Source organism: Ostrinia nubilalis, chromosome 2, assembly GCF_963855985.1.
Source record: "Ostrinia nubilalis chromosome 2, ilOstNubi1.1, whole genome shotgun sequence".
Lineage (NCBI taxonomy): Eukaryota > Metazoa > Arthropoda > Insecta > Lepidoptera > Crambidae > Ostrinia > Ostrinia nubilalis.
Window position 1 is genome coordinate 10,422,170 of NC_087089.1, and position 23,330 is coordinate 10,445,499.

The following is a 23,330-nucleotide window of genomic DNA, read 5'->3' on the forward strand; positions in this document are numbered from 1 at the left end:
TTAATAAACCCAGGAACCAATCATAGATCGCTTTAGAAAACCATTAAAGGCAAGTTCTAGGTGGGCGGCCTTCGATGCTAACGATCTTGCAGTTTACATTTTTACTTGCAGAGAAACAAATAACTCTCCGACTACTGGAAAATTTTCGTAGCTATATTAAATAGTATAAAACTGTTTTGCTTAATCTTTAGTGATATTCATATCAGAGAACAGTATAAATTGCACGAGCCAAAAGTGTGACCTTGCATAATTCGAAATCAATCGGTTCTCCGAGATTGTTCGGTTGCAGCGACTGTAACGTATGCGTATGCACATGCCTACATATAACTATTTATGATTTACGATCCACGTGCACAGTTCAGTGTGTCGTACAATGTCAAGGCGCAGTGCCGCGGCCGTCGGTTATGCAACCCATTGTAAAATTGTCATAAATACGTTTATGAGTGCGTGAGCGCTCGCCGCAATCAGCGTGAGCTCATGCCTCTCGAGTTACAGACACTACCCAGTGACACTTAGCAACGTTAACCTGCGTCCGATAACGATAACGCGTTGCATAAAGCAAACGCTGCAACCGGGTTTCATTTATCGTGCTGCTTCATTACGAGAGGCGTATGATTAATGACATTTTGTCATTTAGAAATCATGTTGTTTTAATTACGTACACTTATTTATTTTAGCGCTCTACATGTCTAACTGACCAGAAAAACATGTCGTAGAGACATCTTTTACAGAGATTTAGTACGTTTTCATAGCTTGTTTTAATCGCGATAAATGAGACCGGCTGAAAATTTCAGTCTTTTCTAAAGTTGACTGAATGCTGAAATAAACCTAGCTACGAAACAAGCTTTCCTAACAATATTCCGCCCCCATGGCGCGCGTTCTGCAACCTAACAATTGAATGACAATAAAATAAATTACATGACAAAATCTTAACGACTATCTGTCATAGCTCTTGTATCATAAAATGTAGGTCAAGAACAATCTCAGCGACACAGGCAATCATTGTTTTAATAACCTTTTAGGCGTACGCTACGAACTACGCAACAAATTGAATTTTTATACCCTCTGAGGCTTATTATAATATGACGCGCAATTATTATGTAAGATGCACTGCCGACTATGCATTAATAAGCAAAAACGACAGTACCCAATCTGATCAAGGTTACAATTTTATGCATTCCAGTCGCCGCAACGAGCTGCGACGTTGACAGATGATTGCGAGCCTACTGCGTAATTGTATAAAATATCCTTGATATTAGCTTAGAACTGGAGCTTTGGGATTTGCGTCAAGTTCTGGTTTCTGGTACTGAGTTCTCTGGTCATAAAAACAATAGGTGTTATATTGTCGTATTGGCAATATTTTCAGGCCCACGCTCTGTAACCTTGTACACTTGGCGGCCAAACGCAGCTCGTGGGCGGACCGGAGACGCGCGTGCTACTATTACATACTTCGGTTACGTAACACCTATACCTTGATTTTTTAGAATCCAGCAGAGATGTAAACAAACACTTTCATACACAATTACACCATAATCACTTACGTGTTCATAATATCATACACATTATTTAACAAGCCCATGAAACCAACTTTATTTTCACGTTAATACAAGTTTGAAATCAATCTATAAAACAAATTATTTTAGCATAATACGTGGACGATGAAAATTTGTGGGACTTGTCAAATTGACTTGACGTTTAAAATCATGTGTTATCTCCATATTGTCTATGACTTGTCTCTGACACATCAGTGCTGTAACCTGTGAGTCATAGACAATAATCTGTAAATTTAATCGATATATTTTAAGTATTCACTTATTCCGATTACTGATTAATATTAAATAAAAAAAAAATAAAAAAAATATACGATACTTTGTTTAGTTTTCCAGCGATAACTTCGACAATATTTGAGATAACGTAAAATTATTTTTCTACTTTTAGTGTATACTTTTTCGGAGTCAGTTTAATTTTTAGTCGGTTTTATTTAACACGTTGAGTGCGAAACCAGGTCTATAGACCTTGTGTACGTCTCGCTTACCGTGCGGCTAAGAAAATTATAGTCTTCCTTGTCGTGCGAAAGGCATAACTTCAATTGGGTCCGGTGTAGGAAAGTGATGAATATATATCTATGATGTATTCTTAAAATAGAATCCAATGATGTACCTACCTTAATACCAGGTTTTTAGACCTGGTACCGCACGGAAGTAATAAAATGTCTTCACAATGCGAAACCAGGTCGAAGCACCTTGTACCCTGCGCACCTGGTACCGCACCCCACGCTAGCTTCGTGCAGCCAGTGTTGCCTCGCATTCGTAAGAAACGCACATGTCGACATGGCGTCAAGAGAAACAAACAAAATCAAAACTGCAAATTGATTATAATTTAATTTGCTACACGATTTATTGCTAATTTAAATAATGTTTTTCGTGACAAACATTTGAAGTTGTAACTAAATGTTATTAAATAATGTTTTCTTTAAATATAGCTTATTTAAGTATTTATGCACGTATGTCTTATTTGTAAAATATTTAGACTAAATTATTAAAACATCTTTGTTTGTTACTTTTTTAAATTTTTATTAAAACTTAATTTAAACTATCGATATTTGTATTTCACATCACTAGAATACCCACCAGACTTCCCTACTTCAGTGCGGCACAAGGTGCATAAGCCTTGTATTTTGAATATAGCTATAATTTTCATACTAAACAAGTTATTCACGAACGCCTTGAGGTGTATGTCAATAAATGCATTATTATTAATATTCAAAGAAAAAAAACACAATATCTATTAACATGAAGCCAAAAATAAAATTAATATATCTTAAATATTACAAGGTCTTTAAGCCTTGTGCCGCCACAATGTAAGTTTTAATACCAGGTTTATTGACCTTGTACCGAAGGAATGGAAAGTATTAGAAAGTTACTGCCGCAGCAAAGGTGTTAAACGAAATTATTTTACTTTTTTATGCAATAATGCTTACGTATTGTTCCATTGCTTATTTTCCTATATAAGTAAATAAAAGAAAATAAAAATCTTCTTTCAATTGAAAGCATCATAAATTACCTCCCTAGCGGAATAGAGCAACAAAGAACTGAGCGAGCGAGATGTCACTAGTAGCAACACTGTCAAACAGAACTTTTTGCAACTATTTGAAGTTTAATAACTTTACGGATATCATTGATTGTTTTACTGTCCAGTGTGTTTTTTATTATTACATCTGTGCATACAGTTTGTTTCCAGAGCCCCGATAACGGTAACTTTTAACGTTTCCTATCCAGACGCGCTTCATCGATTCTGCGATACGATTGGTCAAAACAACTGACGTACGCTGTTGAACGACCAATCGTATCGCAGAATCGAGAAGCGTGTCTGGATTGGAGACGTTAAAAATTACCGTTATCGGGGCTCTGTTCTGGAAAATTTCATAATCAGTTCACATTCAATGTTGCGACTTTGTTGCATATTTTTAGTATTTTGACGATCACCCGGCGATGATACGCAAGTACTACAATAACTTCACTTCGCGATTAACGAGAGGTTTTGTCGCAACACTAGTTTACAGACTAAAAATATTTTTATGTCAGTTGGCCATTTTTGATGACATTTCTGCTGATTTCTAAAAAATTAGACTGTATTTACACTAGCGACGATAACATCTACGCTCATAGATCTACAGGTCGCCACTAATTGTTTATTAACGGTCGCAAACATTTCCTTTAAACAAAATTACACCTGTATTGTTCCATCGGACGATGACGCAAGCATGTTTACTTACCTGTTTTGCTGTGAGAGCGATCAGAGCGAGCATCTACCTGTTAAGGAAATCACCGGTTTCGAGGGTCATGTTGTGGACTAATAAATTACGAAGTAATGAAGCTTAAGTGACGTAAATTGTTCGATAAAATCTTTCGCCGCGTTATCGCAGACTGATTTTTAATCTGTCCTTTCATGGCAGCAGCTTACTTATTTTGTCGTGTGTCCTACGCAACGTGGCCAGTGCTATGCGCTATTATCGATGCAGCTCGACACAATGGCGTGCCCCAGACGCGGCGTCGCCGTGCTGAATTATCGCATTTGCCAACACTAGCTAGCATTGCTGGCAGCGGTTCCGTCACCGATTCGCGACTGACAGGACGCGAGCGCAGTGCAGGCTGAATTTGTTTTCTGTGACGCGTTTAGAAATAGTTTTTAAATGCGCTAATCCGTGACACGTTTGATTAGTCGCCCTGGTTGGCTTAACTGATGTTAGTGGTGATCCATAGGACGATTAGTGGTATCGATAGAGCGTCTTTTATAGCGTTTCGCGTTTGAGTATCCCTCGTTTCGGTGTCACCAGCCGGCCGGCCGGGATTATCGTCCGGGGGGTCGGCGACCCGCACATGTGATCCGTGCGGAACCAGTTCCTGCACCACTTGCCGCGGCCACTGCCCACCGCTCTAGCCGGAAAAAAAAACTCATTATTACACAGCCTACAGCATAACGCCCGGGTCTTTCCATTATCTGTGTTATGCCTGTGCTAATAACATGTAACTTTCAAGCCGAAACAGGCTCTATCATTTCAAAAAACATGAGTACATTTACAATAGCTTACAAGAAAAACGTTATTAATAAACCGATTATTACATCATGGTATTAGAAGCTCTACATCCCTCCATCCATCAACAAGGCTTATCCAAGTGATTGGCTCAATGAGTCCGCCTTATACGGTTATGATATTTAAATTAATTAATATTTAATGAAGCAACGACTCGTGTAGGCTAAATAATCAACCCGCCATAAAACATTGTTATGTCATGCAGTCATTTGCTAGTCGTTAGCAGCCGGCTAGATGCAAAATCTCTTGTTACCGAGTGTAGGAGTGTGACGTCAGCCGCAGACCTTGGACAAGGACACAGCTATTAGAGCGAAGCAAGGTCTTGCCAGCTTTCTGCATGCAACGCAAACAGTTTATGTACTCTTCTAAAACCGAGCTATTCCAACGAGTTGCAGATGCTACATTCTGTGGATATTTTTAACATGAGACGTGTAATAACTTGCATTTATTTATGTTTGCTGTTACTAACCGGCTTGCTTACTTTACATCGAAATGCACATGAACTGTTAAAGAACAGAATAGTAAGTGCAATATGTGTTATTCATTGGTTCCCATGGGGCGCTTTGTTCTGTGTAACGTGCGGTGATAATGTCGACCGCTGTCGTGATACGAGCCGCCTACCCGTTCCTTGCTTCATTATTCCTTTCCAAGAACGAATTGCGGCGAAACTATTGCAGCGGTCGTAATGAGTGCTCGCGGACTTCGTATTGAGCACACTGCGTTCAACTATGAAATTTCAAAGCACTTGCGTTTGTTACGTACGAAACCGTTGTCATTTGCGGGTAATAGAAACATCATTTCCACTGCAATCATCTTTGTATTAACACATTATTGTGTATGTGTAAATAATGCTGCGAAGTATCGACGCAATTATACTCGTACTTGCATTAGAAGTGTTTTTGCTAGGCAATGCGATAAGCAGACTTAGAAAGTATCAAGGACACAAACGTGAAAACCCCAGTTAGATTACGCGATACGCAGATTGCTAAAAATGTCGGGGAGTACAGCGGGGCGTCACTTGACAGGCGACATTGAACACGGCGGCACGTGCGTCAGCTGATAGCAACTCTTATCAGTACAGTATGTAATCTGGCTGAGCACAAAGACATTTTACTTCTGTTAGGCAATACGCACTTTCAGCTCAATGGGACACAGCAGATTCAACTTAGTACACGTTGCCGTTTTCTAATACATATTTCGATAAAAGTATAGTGTAAAAGTTTCGGGTTAAAGTTTCAACTATATTGATGAACGTCGATAACATCGTTCTTATCGTCTGCTGTACCTGCTCTCACGTGATTTCAGCGATAAGAAACCATATTACGCTGAACAGTACTTATAAATTCTCACTCGACCCTGCATAAATGATTTATTGCCGATAACTCGCCGTGAACTGCCGCTGACAATGTGTTAATGAAATTATAATAAGTACTTTCTGTCAAGACCATTAAACCAAAACATCACGAGCGGTATATTTGCTACTTAACGGCCGCTGCGAAACCTTGATAACCCGTTTCACGTGTAAATGTCACTACCGGCGATTCCACACCAAGTGGCTCTAAACGCACCACTTGGGTAATAAGAGCATGGGAATGGTCTAAGATACCTAATCATTCCACTAGAGTGAATAGACATTAAGACTGGACAACTTGTTGAATTCAGACTGATATTTCAGACACTTTTTAGAAGTCACTGAAAATAATGATACGTATGATAAAATCCATAAATATTAACATTCTGAAATGTTATGAGTAACTTCAGAATAAATAATAAATAAACGAACAAAGAAAGTTGAGGACATCATCAAAGTTAAAGATAACCTGAATTTAGGCATAACAAATTATCACCTCACTGCCAGACAAGGTGACTGTGTTGTTTACTATAATATTTAGTTGTATGACATTCAGCTTCACTAATTTAATGCAGTTGCAGTCGCAAAAACTCTTAAGCATTTGAATAGTCGATGATTTATCACTCAATCGTAGTCTTTAAACTTAACTCAAATATTTCTATGTTTTAATTGCTCATAAAACATTTAAAAATGTAGAGTTACTAGTGTATTGTTTATAAATAATAACAACTAAAAATGCACAATCTGGAACAAAACTATATCATATTTTATTTGTATTTCACATTATGTAACTCTGATGAACCCTGACATAATGTAGGCAACAATCGTTACTAAGTTACGAAAGAAAACTAAGTTCGCAAAAAATAATGAGCTATTTATAAGTTTGAAAAGAGTCGCGAAATAGTACGAGTACCTACGTAATGAACGGAGTCATAATCACTAGCCTTGTGTGTAAATTGTTTGTAAAATTTTTATTGAAGACTAACTCATACATGCTCAATTTCTAACACAATCATATAAACGAACTAAGTAGTGAAATATGAAACACGAACCGAGACTTACTAACTTCGACGGTAGAGTCGCAATAAGCGATTGCGAAGGCCATATTATCGCCTCGACTGATAAAATACACCAATTGTTATCTATATAGCTGTCGAGGTGACTTCCGTGTGCCTCTCATGGCCACTGTAATCAGCCGTTAATTAGAATCGTCATTCGTCGCCGCTTCTCCCATGAAAGACTCTCTTTGTGTTAATAATACCCTTCGTTTTTGTCCCGACTCGCCGCAGGGAAACCGGGATGAATGGCGTCTCTACATTCTTCCGCCAAAGCGTTTGCTTAGCGACATCCATTGTTAGATACTTTAACAATATCTGCTTATTAGTATTTCATATTGGGTTACTGAAAATCGGGTGATCGACTGAAAAAATATCTTTGTCTTTTATCAAGTGCGCAATATCTCATTTGTTTGTCAAGTAAATTAAAGAGGCTAATTTAAAACTAAAGTGGTTTTGGAGTATTCAAAAATAAAATAAAAGCCATTCCCTTCCGCATAGGTTCTTTCAGGAATTCCCTTGCAGGAAATGCAACAATCTTTCTTTGATGAATCGAGGTGCAAATGGGCCGTTACAAATGTTACGGCTGGTGATATTCCGCTGACTGGAGTGTGTAACAGTTAGTTGGCGTGCCCTATCTAGTGTGGAGTATCAGTGCGATACGATTATCGATAAGAACCGCAGATCGGCGCAGGTTCGCCGGCTCACGTGAGCGGGGAAGCTGGGCGCGTGCGCAACGTGACCGCTAACCGCGAACACGACAATTTGTTTGCTTAGCTTTTGCCAGACCTTGGCAGCATCTTGAGTGTTTACTATAGGCATGTAGAGCCGTCAGCTACATGTATGCGTTCACACTTCGTGATGCGTTTCTAGTGGAAAGCGCACGTTCAGCAGTATTAATTTTATTTACTCGTATATACGATAAGTAGGGCGGGCTACAAATACTATGCTTTCATGCATTCTAATATTCAACAACCAACACTGCTTTCAGCGACAGTATGTCATCACTTCACTATTTCGTTGGCAATCAATGTGGCCGGTGTCAAGCCAAAGCGTACAGCTACACATTTTTTTACTCGGAAAATTTTATCTACGACGCTAACAGTAAACAACGAGTAACTAGTTTTGACGTAAGTTCCAAGGTTCGCTCACACATTGTGTTTAGTGCGACTGAGCGGTGGCGCGGCCTTCGCAGGCTATAATAAAACGCGGAAGACATTGCCGCATAGAAGCGCGCGGATCGCTCCCGCTCGGTAAACAGTTATATTAGGACTGTAAGGAGTGTAGTGCTGGCAACACTGAGCACTGCCAGCGTTATAGCAGTCGCGGAACTGGTCCAACTGCCGGCACCGCCACGCTTCGCGCGCATGCGCCAACGCCTGATTACGCATTGTACTATGAACTCCAAACAGTTTATATAGGCCACACAGTCAATTAAAAATTTACTAATGTGCATTTAATTCTAATGTTTTATTTAAACATTGATAAAATTATGTTTAGACAAACAATATTTTTCGAACGATTCAATCGCACGGAGTCATAATGATCCTTCGAACCGGATCTTACTTGCTAATGTTTCGATGCAGCATACGATAATCAGATAAATTATTCGTAGCACAGCCCGTAGACATGGTGTATTAACATACTATTTTTTAACAATAGCGTGAATAATCAACATAAAGTTAAATAATTTAGGGAGTGATAGTACATTATACCATTTTAATGTGCTAATGTATGGTGGGACATCCGGCGTGCAAGGGCCGGTGTGTCACGACCCTGCGCCCGCGCGTCGCGCTGCCGCGGCCACAGCTTTGTTAACCAATTACCGGGCAATTTATATCACATTACATAATCCCACTGATAATAAAAGCCAGAATGTGACGTACTCTACACATATTAACGCCTTTTGTTAACGTGTCATATCAATCATTATGTAGAGTCGATATCATTCATGTTTTAAGTCATATAATGACAGTCCTATGCTGTTTTCAAATATCTATGCGTTATTAAACTGTAAACAAACATATTATGGAAAATTACATAATGAACTTAACGGTAACAACTAGTAAACAACTTCAGCCTCACGCAATTCCCTGTAGAACAACTATGATGATTTCAATTCCTGACAGCCGTTATCAGGCGACCGCTTCACTGGTCTTAATCGTTTTAAAATGCATATTCTTAATAGCAAACAAATAGACTTATGTATGAGACGTTTAATTTTGTGGTCTTCCGGGTTTACAGTAAATAAAATAATATTTAATTTGCGAGACAAACTAGGTAGGTACTTAATTGTGCTATAATTTGTTTTGCAATAAGTCGTTTGTAAAATAAAACCTAGAAAAACAAATGACAGTCGAGAAAACATAGTTTCCTGAAAATGGCATCGTAATGGTTCAACTATAAACCTGATTTTCTGATCGCAGTTTCTGGAGAAAACATGCGTTTACGCACAGTTGCGTAGAAAGAGTTTTAAGACATTATCATTGGCGTAATTTAGTGGCATACCCGGCAATCTGACAGTGAAACGAGCACAAATGGGGCGCGTGCGACGCCGCGATTGCGGTATCGAAGTGGGCCGCGAATGTAGGCCGAGCACACACTTGCATTTTGCTGTCAAGAGTTATAGTCATTTTTATTTACGCTGTTGATAACTTAGTGCCCCTTTAATGTATCAGTCACTTTGCTTGCAAAGCTATTAGAATTTAGCCGCCTTTAATCAAATCTTTACACTAGAAGTATAAAGGAAATGATAAAGCGTACAAAAAGTATGTCTTAAAACGGACACTCAAGGCAATATCGTTCCATTTAGCTCTTGACTACGAGGGCAATAAAAGGGCATACCATGAATCCAGACGCGATGCAGCGGGCAAGCCTACAACATACATGCTCAATAAATAATCGATCGAGTGAGTAACTGGAACGTTGCTATAATGGCTCATTCGAGTGCTCGGTGAGATCGGGTTGTGCAATAGCTAAAATAGGTTACAAGCATCCACGAGTGACCTAGTTGCAGCGATTACATTAGGCTCTGGTACTACTCCTTTGTGCTGGCGCGGCGCTGCGTGGTACTCACCGGAGGCATAAGTCATTTCGTTTACATTAGCGTGTTCGATCAGTAGCCTCGGTTGCGTTCTCTTCTTTCGACAATAATGTAGAGCCAAACCGAACCTTAAACAACACCAAATCGAATTGCTAATGGCTGCGTTTTTTATTATAACGTGCTTATTATCTGCAAATTGCTATAGATATTGCAAAATTATGACTTTTACAATAGGTACCTGGATTCTGAAGTGAAATTAATTACATAGCAAATTGTATCAATTCATGTTGCTATGCTAACCGAATTATTGTAGAGCTATGCATTTTTACATGACAAATGGTTATGATAATTTAAACATAATGATGCATCCGGATTTTCCTTGGACGTAAAATTCATTCTTTTTTAGAAACTGATATTCAAATAGTAGATCCGGGCCTTAGCATGTGCATGCACGGTCGTGATTTATGTCAACGATACGTGGCCATTATAGTATAGTTTTGGACCACTGTCGTAATTGTATGCTAAACAGTTCTGTTTTCGTGCGTTTAAATACTGAAGAGGCGTGAAGAAATCCAAATCAGAGGCACGTCGTCATGTTTCACACTTTTAAAATGGATTTGAATCGGCATTTTATGGGCGGATAACTGCGGCGTCACCGGAGCAGCCCGCGCGAACTTCAATGTTGTTGTCGCTCTATCTCGCTCTACGGGTCATCGCCCCACACTACTCCCCCGTTCTAATAACCCTCCTCATATCTTACAAATTATCATTTCGCGTAAAACCAGCCAGTATCCTCATTACGCACGTCGCAAATTAATCGGTCATCAAAAGCAAAGCGCGGGCGCGGGTCGCGCGGTGGGCGCCATAAGGTTCATGTACCCTATCCTTGCGACCTTGGTACGGTCAAGCACCCCGTCAGCGAAGACATTGACCAGTATTCGGTGGGCACGTATACCAGCTGCGGCTACGGTCATTATGGGTGTGTAACCACATTGGGCAATTACTTCTGCTACCTTGCACAATTAAAGTGAACAAAGGAAGTGCTACGGTTACTGTTTGCGTGCTACACGACACTTTGCGGGTGGCTGTCATTTAATTTATTACTATTCGATATTTTGCCAATGATCCATATACACATAGAATTTCACAATACATATTACTAAATATACTATGGGAGATCACAAACCCTTTGTAACATACTCGTATTCCTGACAAACCTGTCTGCACATCACGTGCCCCACCATTATCCCAGTATCCATTCGCCATTTAGAATCTTTTCTGTAGAAAGCATCAAGCGGGAGAGATCGGTATTTCTTGAGGCAAAACGCGTGTAGTTGCGACGGCAGATAGATGGGGAGCAATGCGTTTTTTTAACCCGCATCGACGGGGCAATGACACCGCAGCCGGGGCACTGTCCGTTCTTGACAGTTCAAATGTTTACACTTCGCATCTCGAAGGACAGCCCGCTTACTTAGTGTAATCCAGTTTTTTAAAATTAGGAGTATTCAGTTAGAAAACAGCTATTTTAATAACATCGTACCGTTACCGGCGACCCAATGACGTCATAGCGCGACACTGTTTTGTCTCCCTATTAAAATAACTTAGAGAGATAAAGGTGAACAAAAAATTGTTTTGTCGTTTTAGTTTAATGTGTCAGGGCTTTAAAAAGTTGAAGGTATTGTTTGTAAGTGGGTACGTAATGACAAAATTACATAGCTATATGCGGCAGCGAGTATCGCCGGCTGGAACAATAGCAGCGACGAGTTCATCAGACGCGATAATGAGTAGTCCCGCGGGTTCAACAAACTTCCCATTTTACAAATAAAATCGTGTTTATTGCAATATCTTGTGCGTCGCAACACGAATTTTTCGCTACAATAAATAAATCGCTTGAGTGCTCGCCAAAAGTCATTATGTCACTGCGAAGTGGGTTTACAATTATTTTGCACCAGCACGAAGATACCACGCGTCGTTGGATGATTAGGTTTATTCGTAGCGAGTCATTAAACCGGCAAGCGGCGGCTCACCGCGAGTTAAAGAGGAAAAAGTGAAATTGTAACAAGTCAGAACCTGCAGAGGTCGGTGACCAGGGAGGCAGTCCTCGCACGGCGATTGGCGACTGCCCCACTCGGCTGATTCATCACTCGTGCTCACCACCTCTCAGCCGTGAATCACGTTATGCGTTTATTGCAATTGCACGGCTATGACCAGCCACTCGGGACTGGCATAATGGGCTAATCGTTTCTTAAACGGATAATGAAAAGTCAGTGCCACTGTTGTGCTACGTACGGCGTAGCGCGGCGATGACGCACTTTCACGCAGCGCTACACGGCGCGGCCGTCAATTGACGTGTTTCACCTTTGACACGCTCACGTGCTCTACATTAACGTTTCAACGACAGATAATTAATTAAAGCTTCACTATTTAACTACGTTCAATTGGTTGATAAATAGTAATTATGTATGCTGTTTAATATACGGTAGCCTTTAATAGTAAAATAAATCGATAAAGTATTCAAATTACAAACATTATCTTGTCATAATTTAAAATGTTGTAACCTATTAGTGGTTCTCTGGCAAACCTAATTCAAAATTGATTCAATCGAGATCTCTATCATGTTCTGAGATAATCAAAGTAGAGTCGGTATCCAATAAGTAGTTTGTTCGTAGCAGTTGTGGTTCATGTACGTATGTGCAAGTTTTGTGTGTGTGCGTAGGCAGAGTAGTGAAAAACATGAAGTGACGAGGGGGTAGAGCCGGAGGCGCATGGCGGGGGCCGGTGCCGGCTGAGGGGAATGTTTTTGATCCGAGTTCAATGCATCCGCGACGCCACCTGTAGAATATTCTTTGTATAGACACACACAACTACCTCTAATAATCTGATACAATAAGTAATAGTGTACCTTTACACCGCATGGTATCTTCTAGCTTGATTTATAACGGAACGTCTATCTGAATCTGAATCACAATTTCTTATTCGCTGCTGCTATTGAACGACCTGCCTCTGGTGACTCTATCTATATGAAATCTTAAGGCAATTTATAACACTTTCTAGATTATTTTATCGAAACTTTTCTCTGCTTTTGTATCCAACCAAAATCAAGAACCACCGGGGGGCCTAAGTTAGAATGGCGAAAGTAGTAGGGGTAAAGCCATCGTAAGTTCACTGACCTGCAATGCTTTTAGTCCCTTAGCTCCATGGGGTGCCGGTGCCACTGCATGGCACATTTCGCGCCCTCTCGCTCCAAACATACCGCTATCTCATCTAATTCCTTTGTGTCACAAGTTTCGGTTTATTTTGTCAATCTATGCATACAGATACCAAGTTGTAGAGTCGTTTACTTTGCATGAACTAACTTTTGAGGCTGGTTGTTATCTATCTTACCCCAGAAATGTTTAAATTATCTCAAGAGTGGCGTCATTCATACTTTTTAAAGCTGGTAAACCTTAGGTTGAGTTATTTTGAGCAGGTTGCCTTTATCCTTTGTCTCCCTGAACTTGGCATAAACTGTAACCTCAAATCAAAAGTCGCAAACTTTTATTTTGTACGGAAACATTTTCTAGTGCTTACTTTTTAAACAACTTCGTTAAAACTTTGTTTGTAAACACGTTGTTGGACAATGCTTGTTTTGAAACAAAGCTTGGGCACTGGGGCGGCCACGTGATGCCGCTACACAGCTCTATATCTCCTGAGCTAACATCTGCGTACATCATTCTAGCATAATTAAGGCGTAATATGTTTATGGAAAATGATAATTGAACTTGTTTAAACATAAAGTCCAAGTACCTACGCAGCTGCTTATCAATTTGATGTAATAAAACAAATGCGAAACGGCTGTTTACATCTTATTTTGATGAACAATATTTTGTAGTAAGATTTATTTTAATATACGATATGTAGGTAATAATGATAAATTCAAGTTCTGTAATTTAGCCGACATTGTAAAAACCTCTTTAACGGCATAGGTAGCAACCAACGAGTCTTTGCCCTCTTAACTTTCAGTAGTAGACGGGCGTTACTATTAAACTGCTATGAGTAGAGATATTACTCGTATTATGACGAATGACTTGGCATCAACTATTGATTCTACACGCGCTGTTAAATTGGGAACGCTATACAAATAGAAAATTGCTATAACTCTAAATCTTATGTATTCTGAATCTGAAATAGAACCAGGAAGTCTGTTAGCAGATGCGCCTGCTTTTAGATGGACACTATAAACAGCAAGTAGTTTAGTAGTACAAATCTAATTTTACTGCTCATAATATTATTTGCGTTCACTCTACATATTTACCTATTCTATTTCAGCTTTTAGTTAATGTAAAACTTGCGTAAATAGTCGTGTGTTATTCAAATTGTTAGTCCAACAAAGAATTTAAAGGCCTTGAAGCTCAAAAATGTGTATTTTAAGTTGCTTTATGTGTGCTCTATAACTAGCCAGCTAGTAGCTGATAAATAACGCTGCGTCACGACCGCCCGTCTGCTTCGATCCTCGTTCTCATAACAACACTGACACACACCAACGCACGAAAGTACCGGCCGGCACCACGCAGCAACGCAACACATCAGCCTTTAAATGGCGTCTTCCTCATTCGTTTCTAACGCTAGAGCGAGATGACACGAAAACAACTTATCTGACCGCGTACTTGAAGTATAAATAAGGAAGGTCATGCCGGCGAGACAGACTTATGCCGAACCATACGAGGAAAAGAGACGCAATGCAAACAAATCAATATCATCTCGTCGTTTCGCAGTAGAAAGAGATAGCGCAACAACAAACCGGCATTTTATGCCGGTTCGTTATTCATACCACACAGTTATACGAATATGCGCCTTGCCACTGTGTGCTTGAACATAGTTTTCCGCTACACGAATATTGTTTACAGTCTTAGAAACAAGAACGTAATTATTTTCTCGGTGGTACCGTTGTGGAATTTTATGGGTTATTACACGAAGCATTTTCACTGTCGCAAATAAAATTAATAGTATTTAAAAATAATTGTGAGCCGAATAACATCACAATGAGTGACATTACGAAGAAATTTCTACTTTTTCATAAGAATTATCGTAGACTACGAGACGTAGACGTACTACGAGACTACGAGTATAATGTAGAGTCGACCATCTTTTTACATGTTACAACAGCTTGTCTTTTATTTAGCTTGATGTGCTGTAGACTGTACAAAGAATAGTTCAATAAGAAAACTAAAACGCAAAATTCGATTCTCGATAGTCGAGTAGGTACCACAGCGATCCCCCTCTCTTGGCCTCGTGTACCTCGTGCCAGCCTCCCCCCTCCTTCCGACACGTGCATCCATCGGCTTTTACCGTTCTGTGCCAACGCTAGAAAAATGATTTCATTCGGATTAACCGCAAGACGGAAGACTACAACGAAAATAAACAAGAATATCTTGTTTATTTCAATGAATGAAAGAAGGAAAAACATTTGGATTTGAAACTAACATCTTCTGAATTGACTCTACAAATAACGTTTTATTATGGCCACGAATAGTCCTTATGAATATTAATTTCCTGCAATTTTTGACGCTTGACCTATAAATATGGAAAACACAAAACGATCCCAAAACCTATTTCCTTGTAAGAAAAACAGAACACGATCCCAAAAATCGAAGCACTTACTGCAGTACGACTTAAAAAGCAGTGAACTCTCCGAAAACAAAGGCAATCAGCGCCCAACTCAAACAAATAAGGCAGTTCAACTTTGATCGTCGAAAAATCACGTTCTCTATTTATTGTGGTAGGTAGATGCATCGGTGCACACAGCGGGCCGCGCGGCACGTGTAAGCCGTCTGCACAGCACACAGGCGCAGCCCGGTGCAGCTATTCAGGACGCCACAACTACGACGCTCTATAACCGCGCATGCATTTTAAAACTGAATCTATGCTGATTGTTCTGGCACGCGAAGATTAACGTCGTGGTGATCGGTTTATTTTTGGTTTAATGCATACCAAGTTGGCGTTTGATTCACTCACGGTTTTAATTTTATGCCTTTTCCAAAGCTTTCAAAAACGAACGACTTACAATGCTTTCCTGAAATCATTAGACGATGTGAATCTTACAAAGTACATGAAATAAATCTCAAAGTATGCAATACTTGGAGATAATCTTCAACGTAAGTAGGAGCAAAAATACTTTTCTAGGTATATATATTACAAGTTTATTGAAAGCTGAAAGTAGGTCAGTGGTGCAGCGGAGGGAGGCTCCCCGAAGCGGAGCCGTCCCGCGTCACTCGCCCTCCCGCCCTCCTCACCTCTATTTCGCAAGGGAATGTATCCCATATTAAAATAGCGATCCAGTCAAACTACACCGCAGTCCCTTAGTAAATCCAACTTACTTTATCTAAGAGGTAATAATACCGTGAACTTCTACATTACGAACTTCGTTAAACTACTATTATAAAGATACGAATATTGTTACCAACTAAGTACACTGAAAAAAAAATTGTCGGTTACAAAATCTTCAATATCTTCAAAAGTACCTAACCTGACTTTATAAAATAGAGACTGAAAATGCATACGATTATGTTTTGTTTTATAAAGCTTGGTAAGGTACTTTTGAAGATATAGATTTTCTAAACGACCCTTTTTCTTTGCGGTGTAAATAGACGGGGCTATCCTTAACTCCAAATCGCTTTATTTTTGTTTATACGTTGCCATAACTTCTGTCTTGTGAAATACCTTCTAACACAGTCCATGGGAGCCATGGGGGAGGTGCGTAATGTTCTATAAAATAGCAAACAACGCAAACCTTGACGCAGTATTGATCCATATTCTGCCCGCTTGTCGAACGACACGAATCACCCCGCAAATGTAAAGTGACTTCAAAAATCTTATTTTTTATGCTTCGTCACCAATTGTAAATGTTGATACTGTATGACCCAGTAAACACCCGAATTCCAACAATATAGTTTGTACAAAGTGCAGCGATGATATTACCTCAAAATAATATGCGTCATAGTTATGAATCATCGGTCAGTATTATGGCTAGTGATGAGTAAACGCATCATGAAGTCACAAAGGGAAGCAAACTGATAATTAACAAATTCAAGTGGTTCTTGTTAATTTCTGAAACCTTGCGGGAAACGCTGACCAAGTTTAGCACCTCAATTAAAACTGAAGTGGATTGTTGCTAGGTATGCAGAGCTGTGCCCTCAAATATGACAAAGGAAAGCAACCTTCGCAGACCACCCTTGGCCGTGGTGCTGCGACCTAGATCCCTGCCGCCCCCGCGCCGGTGCCCCGCGACCTGACCCACTTACCACTGCACTTGATATAGCCTCCGTTTTCAGGCGCAGAGCAGCGTTTTCCCTCGCGCAACCTAATTCGCTAACAGTCCCTGACACAGCTCCCTTCCACAGCCAAGGTTCGACCTATTTCTAAACTCTTCTAAGTATTCAAGAACTTCCATTTCAACCAAATTCCTGCAACAATTGCAAGAAAATTTTTCAGTTTCACAAGAACCGCTCGGCGTTAACCTTCCTTAAAATCGTTAGCCACCTGAAAATAATTCACCAGAATTCACCAAAGCAAAACGAAAACGAAGTACGTAGACGTCAGATCTAACTATAGCTTTGAGCGGCATGGCAACAGGACGGTTGTCGGCAGCAGCTCAGCCCGGGTGGCCAAAATAATGTGGCATTGGGCAGAAGGTCGATGCAGAATCTTTGGCAAGCCGAACAACTGCGGCCCCGAGCGCTTGCGCGCCTCTGTCACACCTTCAGCACATTCAGATGCATTTCGATTTCCAACTGGCGATCGTTACGAGAAAAATACCGCAACCAATTACAGCACATTCCGTGCTGTGCATTGAGAATGAGTAACTAAACTTCGGTCCTGCGTTACATCATTGGTCGATTTAACAAAGGCATTGTGTTTCCTGAGAATCATCGCTGATTCTATCGTGTGCTGTTTGATTAGTGCACGGTACTGTGTAGATGCAGCGATGGTCACGGTGAGCGGGTGTGGCAGGAGGCGCGCTGCGGCGTCAGCAAGGCCGCACTCGCGACCTAGAACCGTTTCCGTCTCTGCTCGCTTGTTCTAACGAAGCTCATAAACGTATTGTTTTGTTATGAAAAGACGCTCATGACAACCTTGTTAATCCCGGAGAGTAGGTATTGTTAAAAGGCATCAGCTTGGCCAAATTTTGCGCTGAATAGGGTCACGTGTTTTTTAAGGTTTTCAGGTTAAACAATTCGCTATTGTTTTCAGATTTCCAGTTACTGACATTTAAAAAAACTTGTATTCTTAGTAATCGTTGGCGGAACGAAACAATATCGAAACCGCTATTAAAATATAGGTATTTTCCTAAAAAAAACTTGTTTGTGGATAAAAAAGGTGTTTTTGCCGTACTGTTTATAATTTATTCTGTAGAATTGTAAACAAAACTTTTTTTATTTATTGTGTTATCTTGGCTTGTTTCAGATTAACAGTGTTGTGTATCAGTGCACTTGGCGCGGCTGCGGGCACACCACCAACACTTGCGTCGCCATCGAAACTCACATCAGAAGCGCCCATTTAGGGTAAGATTTTGTTTGTTTTACATTAGAACTCAAATCATTTGAGTCCCACACAACACCACAATATCTACAACTAAACTCTAGTAGTATATTTTATTATATGCTTATCGCTAAGCCGATAAGTTACACGTTTTACCCAGTCGAATGAATTCTTTAATCTATGCAACTGCAGTGCTCGACTGAAACTCAAGGTTTCACCGGTCATAAGTTATGCAATATCGGCATAACGCGTTGAATGTGATTGGATGAGAGACAAATAACGTATTTAACTGGCACGTGCCGGCTTGTCACGTGTGCAGGCGATAACACGTGTAGTGCAATAATAATTGCACAACCAGCCAGCTGGCGGGCGTGAGTGAGTAACACAGTACATTTCCTATGGACCATCTTAGAACTCGAGATCAATTTAACTGCCTAATACTCAGATAAATACGTTACCTTCGAAATGGCAACCTCAATAAACGTCAATGTCAATTGCTCCGCGAAAAGAAACAAAGCAATAAAAACAAAAGTTAGTATCCATTGAAAATGTGTGGTGACCTTTACTCTGTAGCTACTGTGTAGTAGCTACACGTTAGTATATGTAGTTAGAGGCAGAAAGGCCCTCCCTCGGCGACCCGGAAGCGGCGATGCTTGGCGACAAGGTTGCATGCGCGGTCGGCGCAAGGCCGCTGCCGCCCGCCTCGCGGCTTACGTAACCTGCCCTGTGCTAAATGACGATAATACTTCAAGATTCCATCCACACGACTCGGTTACGGATTTTGATAGACAAACAAACCTTATTATAATAGCGATTTAAGTATACCATATGCCAATATGCGCGTAAAAACTTACAATAATATCTCTACGGATAACCTACAAATAAAAAGTATGAATTCACGATTTTGTCTTTAATTTTATTTTTTTACGCTGAGATTTATTAATAATATCTATTAAAAATAAAACCGACTTCAAAAAACCTACACTAAAACGTAGAAAAATAATTACTAATTACCTACTTATTTATTAGGACGAATTATTAATATTTATGTAGGTATACCATGATTGATACTTCTGGAGTCGGTGCCAAGATTATGAAACATGTAAAGTTTGCCTGCACCGACTCCAAAAGTATCAATCATGGTATACCTACATAAATATTAATAATTCGTCCTAATAAATAAGTAGGTAATTAGTAATTATTTTTCTACGTTTTAGTGTAGGTTTTTTGAAGTCGGTTTTATTTTTTTTTATAAAATTTTACTTATTTCTTGCTTTTTAGTTAACTAATTATTACCTTGATGTTACCACTGAAGGTAGGCAGTACACTGAGACCAAAAAAAATTGGTTCATAATCGGCGGAGATATTGCGTATAAAAAAGTTCATCCCCAATTTTCCACCCTTGGGGGTGAAATATTTTCTTCAAATTCGCATGAAACCACCCTTTTGATAATACCTATTCAACAAAAAAATAATCGTTCAAATTGGTTTATAATCGGCGGAGATATTGCGTATAAAAAAGTTCATCCCCAATTTTCCACCCTTGGGGGTTGTTTTTTTTATTGTTAAATTTAAATGGGACCACCCTTGAGGTATTACCTATACGCCGAAAAAAGATTTGTTCAAATCGGTTCATAATTGGCGGAGTTATCGCGTAACAAACATAGAAAAAAAAAAAAAAAAAAAACATACGGGTCGAATTGAGAACCTCCTCCTTTTTTGAAGTCGGTTGATAGAATAATAGTTAACTTTACCCACGTTATTAAATAGGGCAGATTGTTTTTATTGTTCCCTTTAATGATTAAAAAGGTTTACCTAAAAAATATGTTTTTTTTTATTAAGTACTGTATAAATTATTTTAATACCGAAATAAAACAAAACATTCCAAAATCAATTTAGTGACAGAACACATTAATATTTTGTTTACACACACACAGAGAAAGTTCAAATTGTCAGTTTTGACAGCTCAAAACGCCGGCCGGCGTCCGGGAACAATACGCCGTGCGCTCAAGATGGCGCGGGGACACGCTCGCTCTCGATGCTAAACTCAACGCAAATCAAAAGCGATTTGAAACGGTCGTCTCATTAAAATCGATTTTTCTTGTATTAAAACTAGAGTAGCAACTGGAAAAACATGTCACATCTCGATTACAAGCGTTGGATAGAAAAAAGGTATTCAATATTGTTGATAATATTGTGACATGTTTTCCTAACCTCGAAGTTAGCTAACGCGTTTCCCAAGAGGCAAACTTTAACAATGCGCACTCAGCGCCTCAAGGTCGGGCCCTTCACAGTGTTTGTACTTATTAGCGATTATACTTTGCAGGCCAAAGAAGGAGGGAGAGAGCGACCATGAGGAGGAGTTCTACTACACAGAGCGCGAGGTGTCGACACCAGCGCCCCCACCCACGCTGTCCCACCGAGACATGTGCCGGCCACCGCACGAAGACCCAGAGTACCAAAGGCAACTCGTTGGCTCATTTAGGTTGGTACAATCTTTGACATTTGCGCAGACGCGCTTTTGTAATATTGAACACGGGGTGGAAACGCCATAGAGTTTGACAGCTCCATAGAGAGTGAATTTTTTTGACAGTTCCGAGAGGAAGTGACTTTTTTTATAGTTGTCTTCCTTCTGTATGCGACAGTGGTCTTTTGCATGTTAGAAACCTTAGAAACCTTTTCGAATTACAACTTCAGCTTTTATTCATAAATTATTTTATTGAATCTATGTGATTTCTATAAATTAAATGGTTATTTAAAAGTATAATAATTCAAAGTCGTAATTTTCACTTTAATCACTTTAGTTCCGTCTCAAGTCTACAACTGTGACATTATTAAAAAAAAAAATAAACGTCAAAAATTTTTCATCGAAAAAACGTGTTTTTCTACGATTTTTAATTGTTTCTAATTGAAATCAATAATTTCTCAGTCATTATTAATAAGAACTACATGTGCATGGATTGCCTGTTGGATTGATGTTTGTTTACGAAAAAAATTCTCTCAAGTAAACATCATGTTTTAAGTATTGAACCACACAAAGGATTAAATCTTCATTACAAAATCATTCATAACTCCATTTAAATCAATGGAAACCAAATATGGATAGTTTCATGGAGTAACAACATACTTTGGATTTTGGACATAAAATACAATACAAGTAGGTACATTGCAGGCATAGATTGCAGGATACAGTGAATGATACGTGTTTTATACAATGAATCTAAGTACCTATTTGTTTCAGGTTAATATCGAACTTCGAACTTATAAAGTGTTAAGCAGCAATTACAATAAAAGTGCTTGCTGTGGAATCACTGGTGCTGCTCATTATTGTCAACTGTTACTTAAAAAGGTCCAGATGAACCAACATATTCAATGAAGTTTAAAAGAGACCTATTTAAACAATAAAACAAGACCAAAAATGCTTAATTACAAATGATGAACTCATTTCATTTGCAGGTTATGCCATGCATTAAATTAGGAAGATTTGTGTTGGATGAATTACCCAGATAACAATTAAAACAACTTCTATTTATAAGAACATTCGGTAAGTACCTATAAAATTGAAAAGACCCTCAAAATCATTCTTACCCGTATCTTCTGACGCTTTTCATCTAGGATCAAATAGAAAGACCTAAAAGTTAATTATTTGATTACAGATTGGTGGAATCCAGATTCTGTGAATATATATTAAGTAATTGATTGACAAGTACACATTTGACAAGGTAAATTAATTTTCATTTAACAAAGTAGTATGAATCTAGAAACAAAACAGACAGTAGGCATGGTAGATAGATAGATCGATCACTTGTTTATATGCTGTACTCTTTATAATATTAGTGTAGAATGTAGATGTAGAAGATTACAGACTTACGGTGACTCTTTGCTCTAAATTTACAAATATTTCATATATTTTACAGGTGGTGAGAAACATGTAGATCTGGCCTGCTTACAGTGGAGTGGACAGAACCAACGTGAGAGTGAACGTGTGAATTTATGGAGAACATTAAACTATTTTACTATAAGTCTTAACGCAACATATTTTATATGAGTTACATACAAATGTCAATCTGTGAGTACATAATGTAAAAACTAAAACAATGTACTGTTATCACAACAGTAACTGTAATCTTTTAAAATCCAGTAGTTTTATTGCTTATTGATTTTCGTAAACAAAATATTTCATGTTATATTTCATCAATAAAGTTTTATTGTATACTTCAATAGTTTTATTTTTAAACACATTACATGAAACGGAACGGATCATAAAAAAAGTATGAGAGGTATATATTTAATCTGTGGGCGGCAGACGCCATATTGTTTACAGCGCCACCTACTGGACAATCTAGCTCGGTACCAGTTTGTTTATCGTTCAACAAATACTAGGGCCGTTTCCTATCTGTCTTTAGACATACTCTCTAATCTGTGATATTGAACCTTATTGACATTGGATTGACACAGTTTTGTAGCGTTTATCGATTACTTTTAAATAAACAAGTAGGTATCATTAAATCCAAAAATACTCTTTTCCAAGAAATACTTATTTGTTAATTTAATCGTGTTTCGTTTTGAACAACGCAATGATGAGAAGGTTACAAGTTCACAAGAGAGGTCAAGATTATTTCAGTAAGCAGACAAATCTGTGTAAAATAACGCAGTAGAATTAATAAACTCTAGTAATAACTGATTATTGAACCGAATATTTTACCGACAAAACCAGTTAATAAAACAGATGTAATATTTTAATCTGACAAGTAGTTATACCCCAATAAC

The 23,330-nt window shown here is 39.0% G+C and overlaps 1 protein-coding gene and 1 long non-coding RNA gene across 3 annotated transcripts in view; both read left to right on the forward strand.

Annotated features, from left to right (window-relative positions):
* LOC135082799 (zinc finger protein 395) overlaps nt 1–23,330 on the forward strand; it is a 56,039-nt gene that overhangs the window by 28,349 nt on the left and 4,360 nt on the right. The window contains exons 5-6 of the mRNA XM_063977563.1: nt 18,486–18,583; nt 20,887–21,045. Of these exons, the coding sequence (XP_063833633.1) occupies nt 18,486–18,583; nt 20,887–21,045 (257 nt within the window). The remainder of the gene's footprint in view (nt 1–18,485; nt 18,584–20,886; nt 21,046–23,330) is intronic.
* LOC135082809 (uncharacterized) lies at nt 21,405–22,759 on the forward strand. 2 transcript variants are annotated; one of them, XR_010259487.1, is made up of 5 exons: nt 21,405–21,564; nt 21,802–21,909; nt 22,017–22,104; nt 22,217–22,282; nt 22,478–22,759. It is a non-coding gene; the product is annotated as an uncharacterized LOC135082809 (long non-coding RNA). The 2 variants fall into 2 exon arrangements; XR_010259488.1 differs by lacking the exon at nt 21,405–21,564 and adding an exon at nt 21,574–21,717.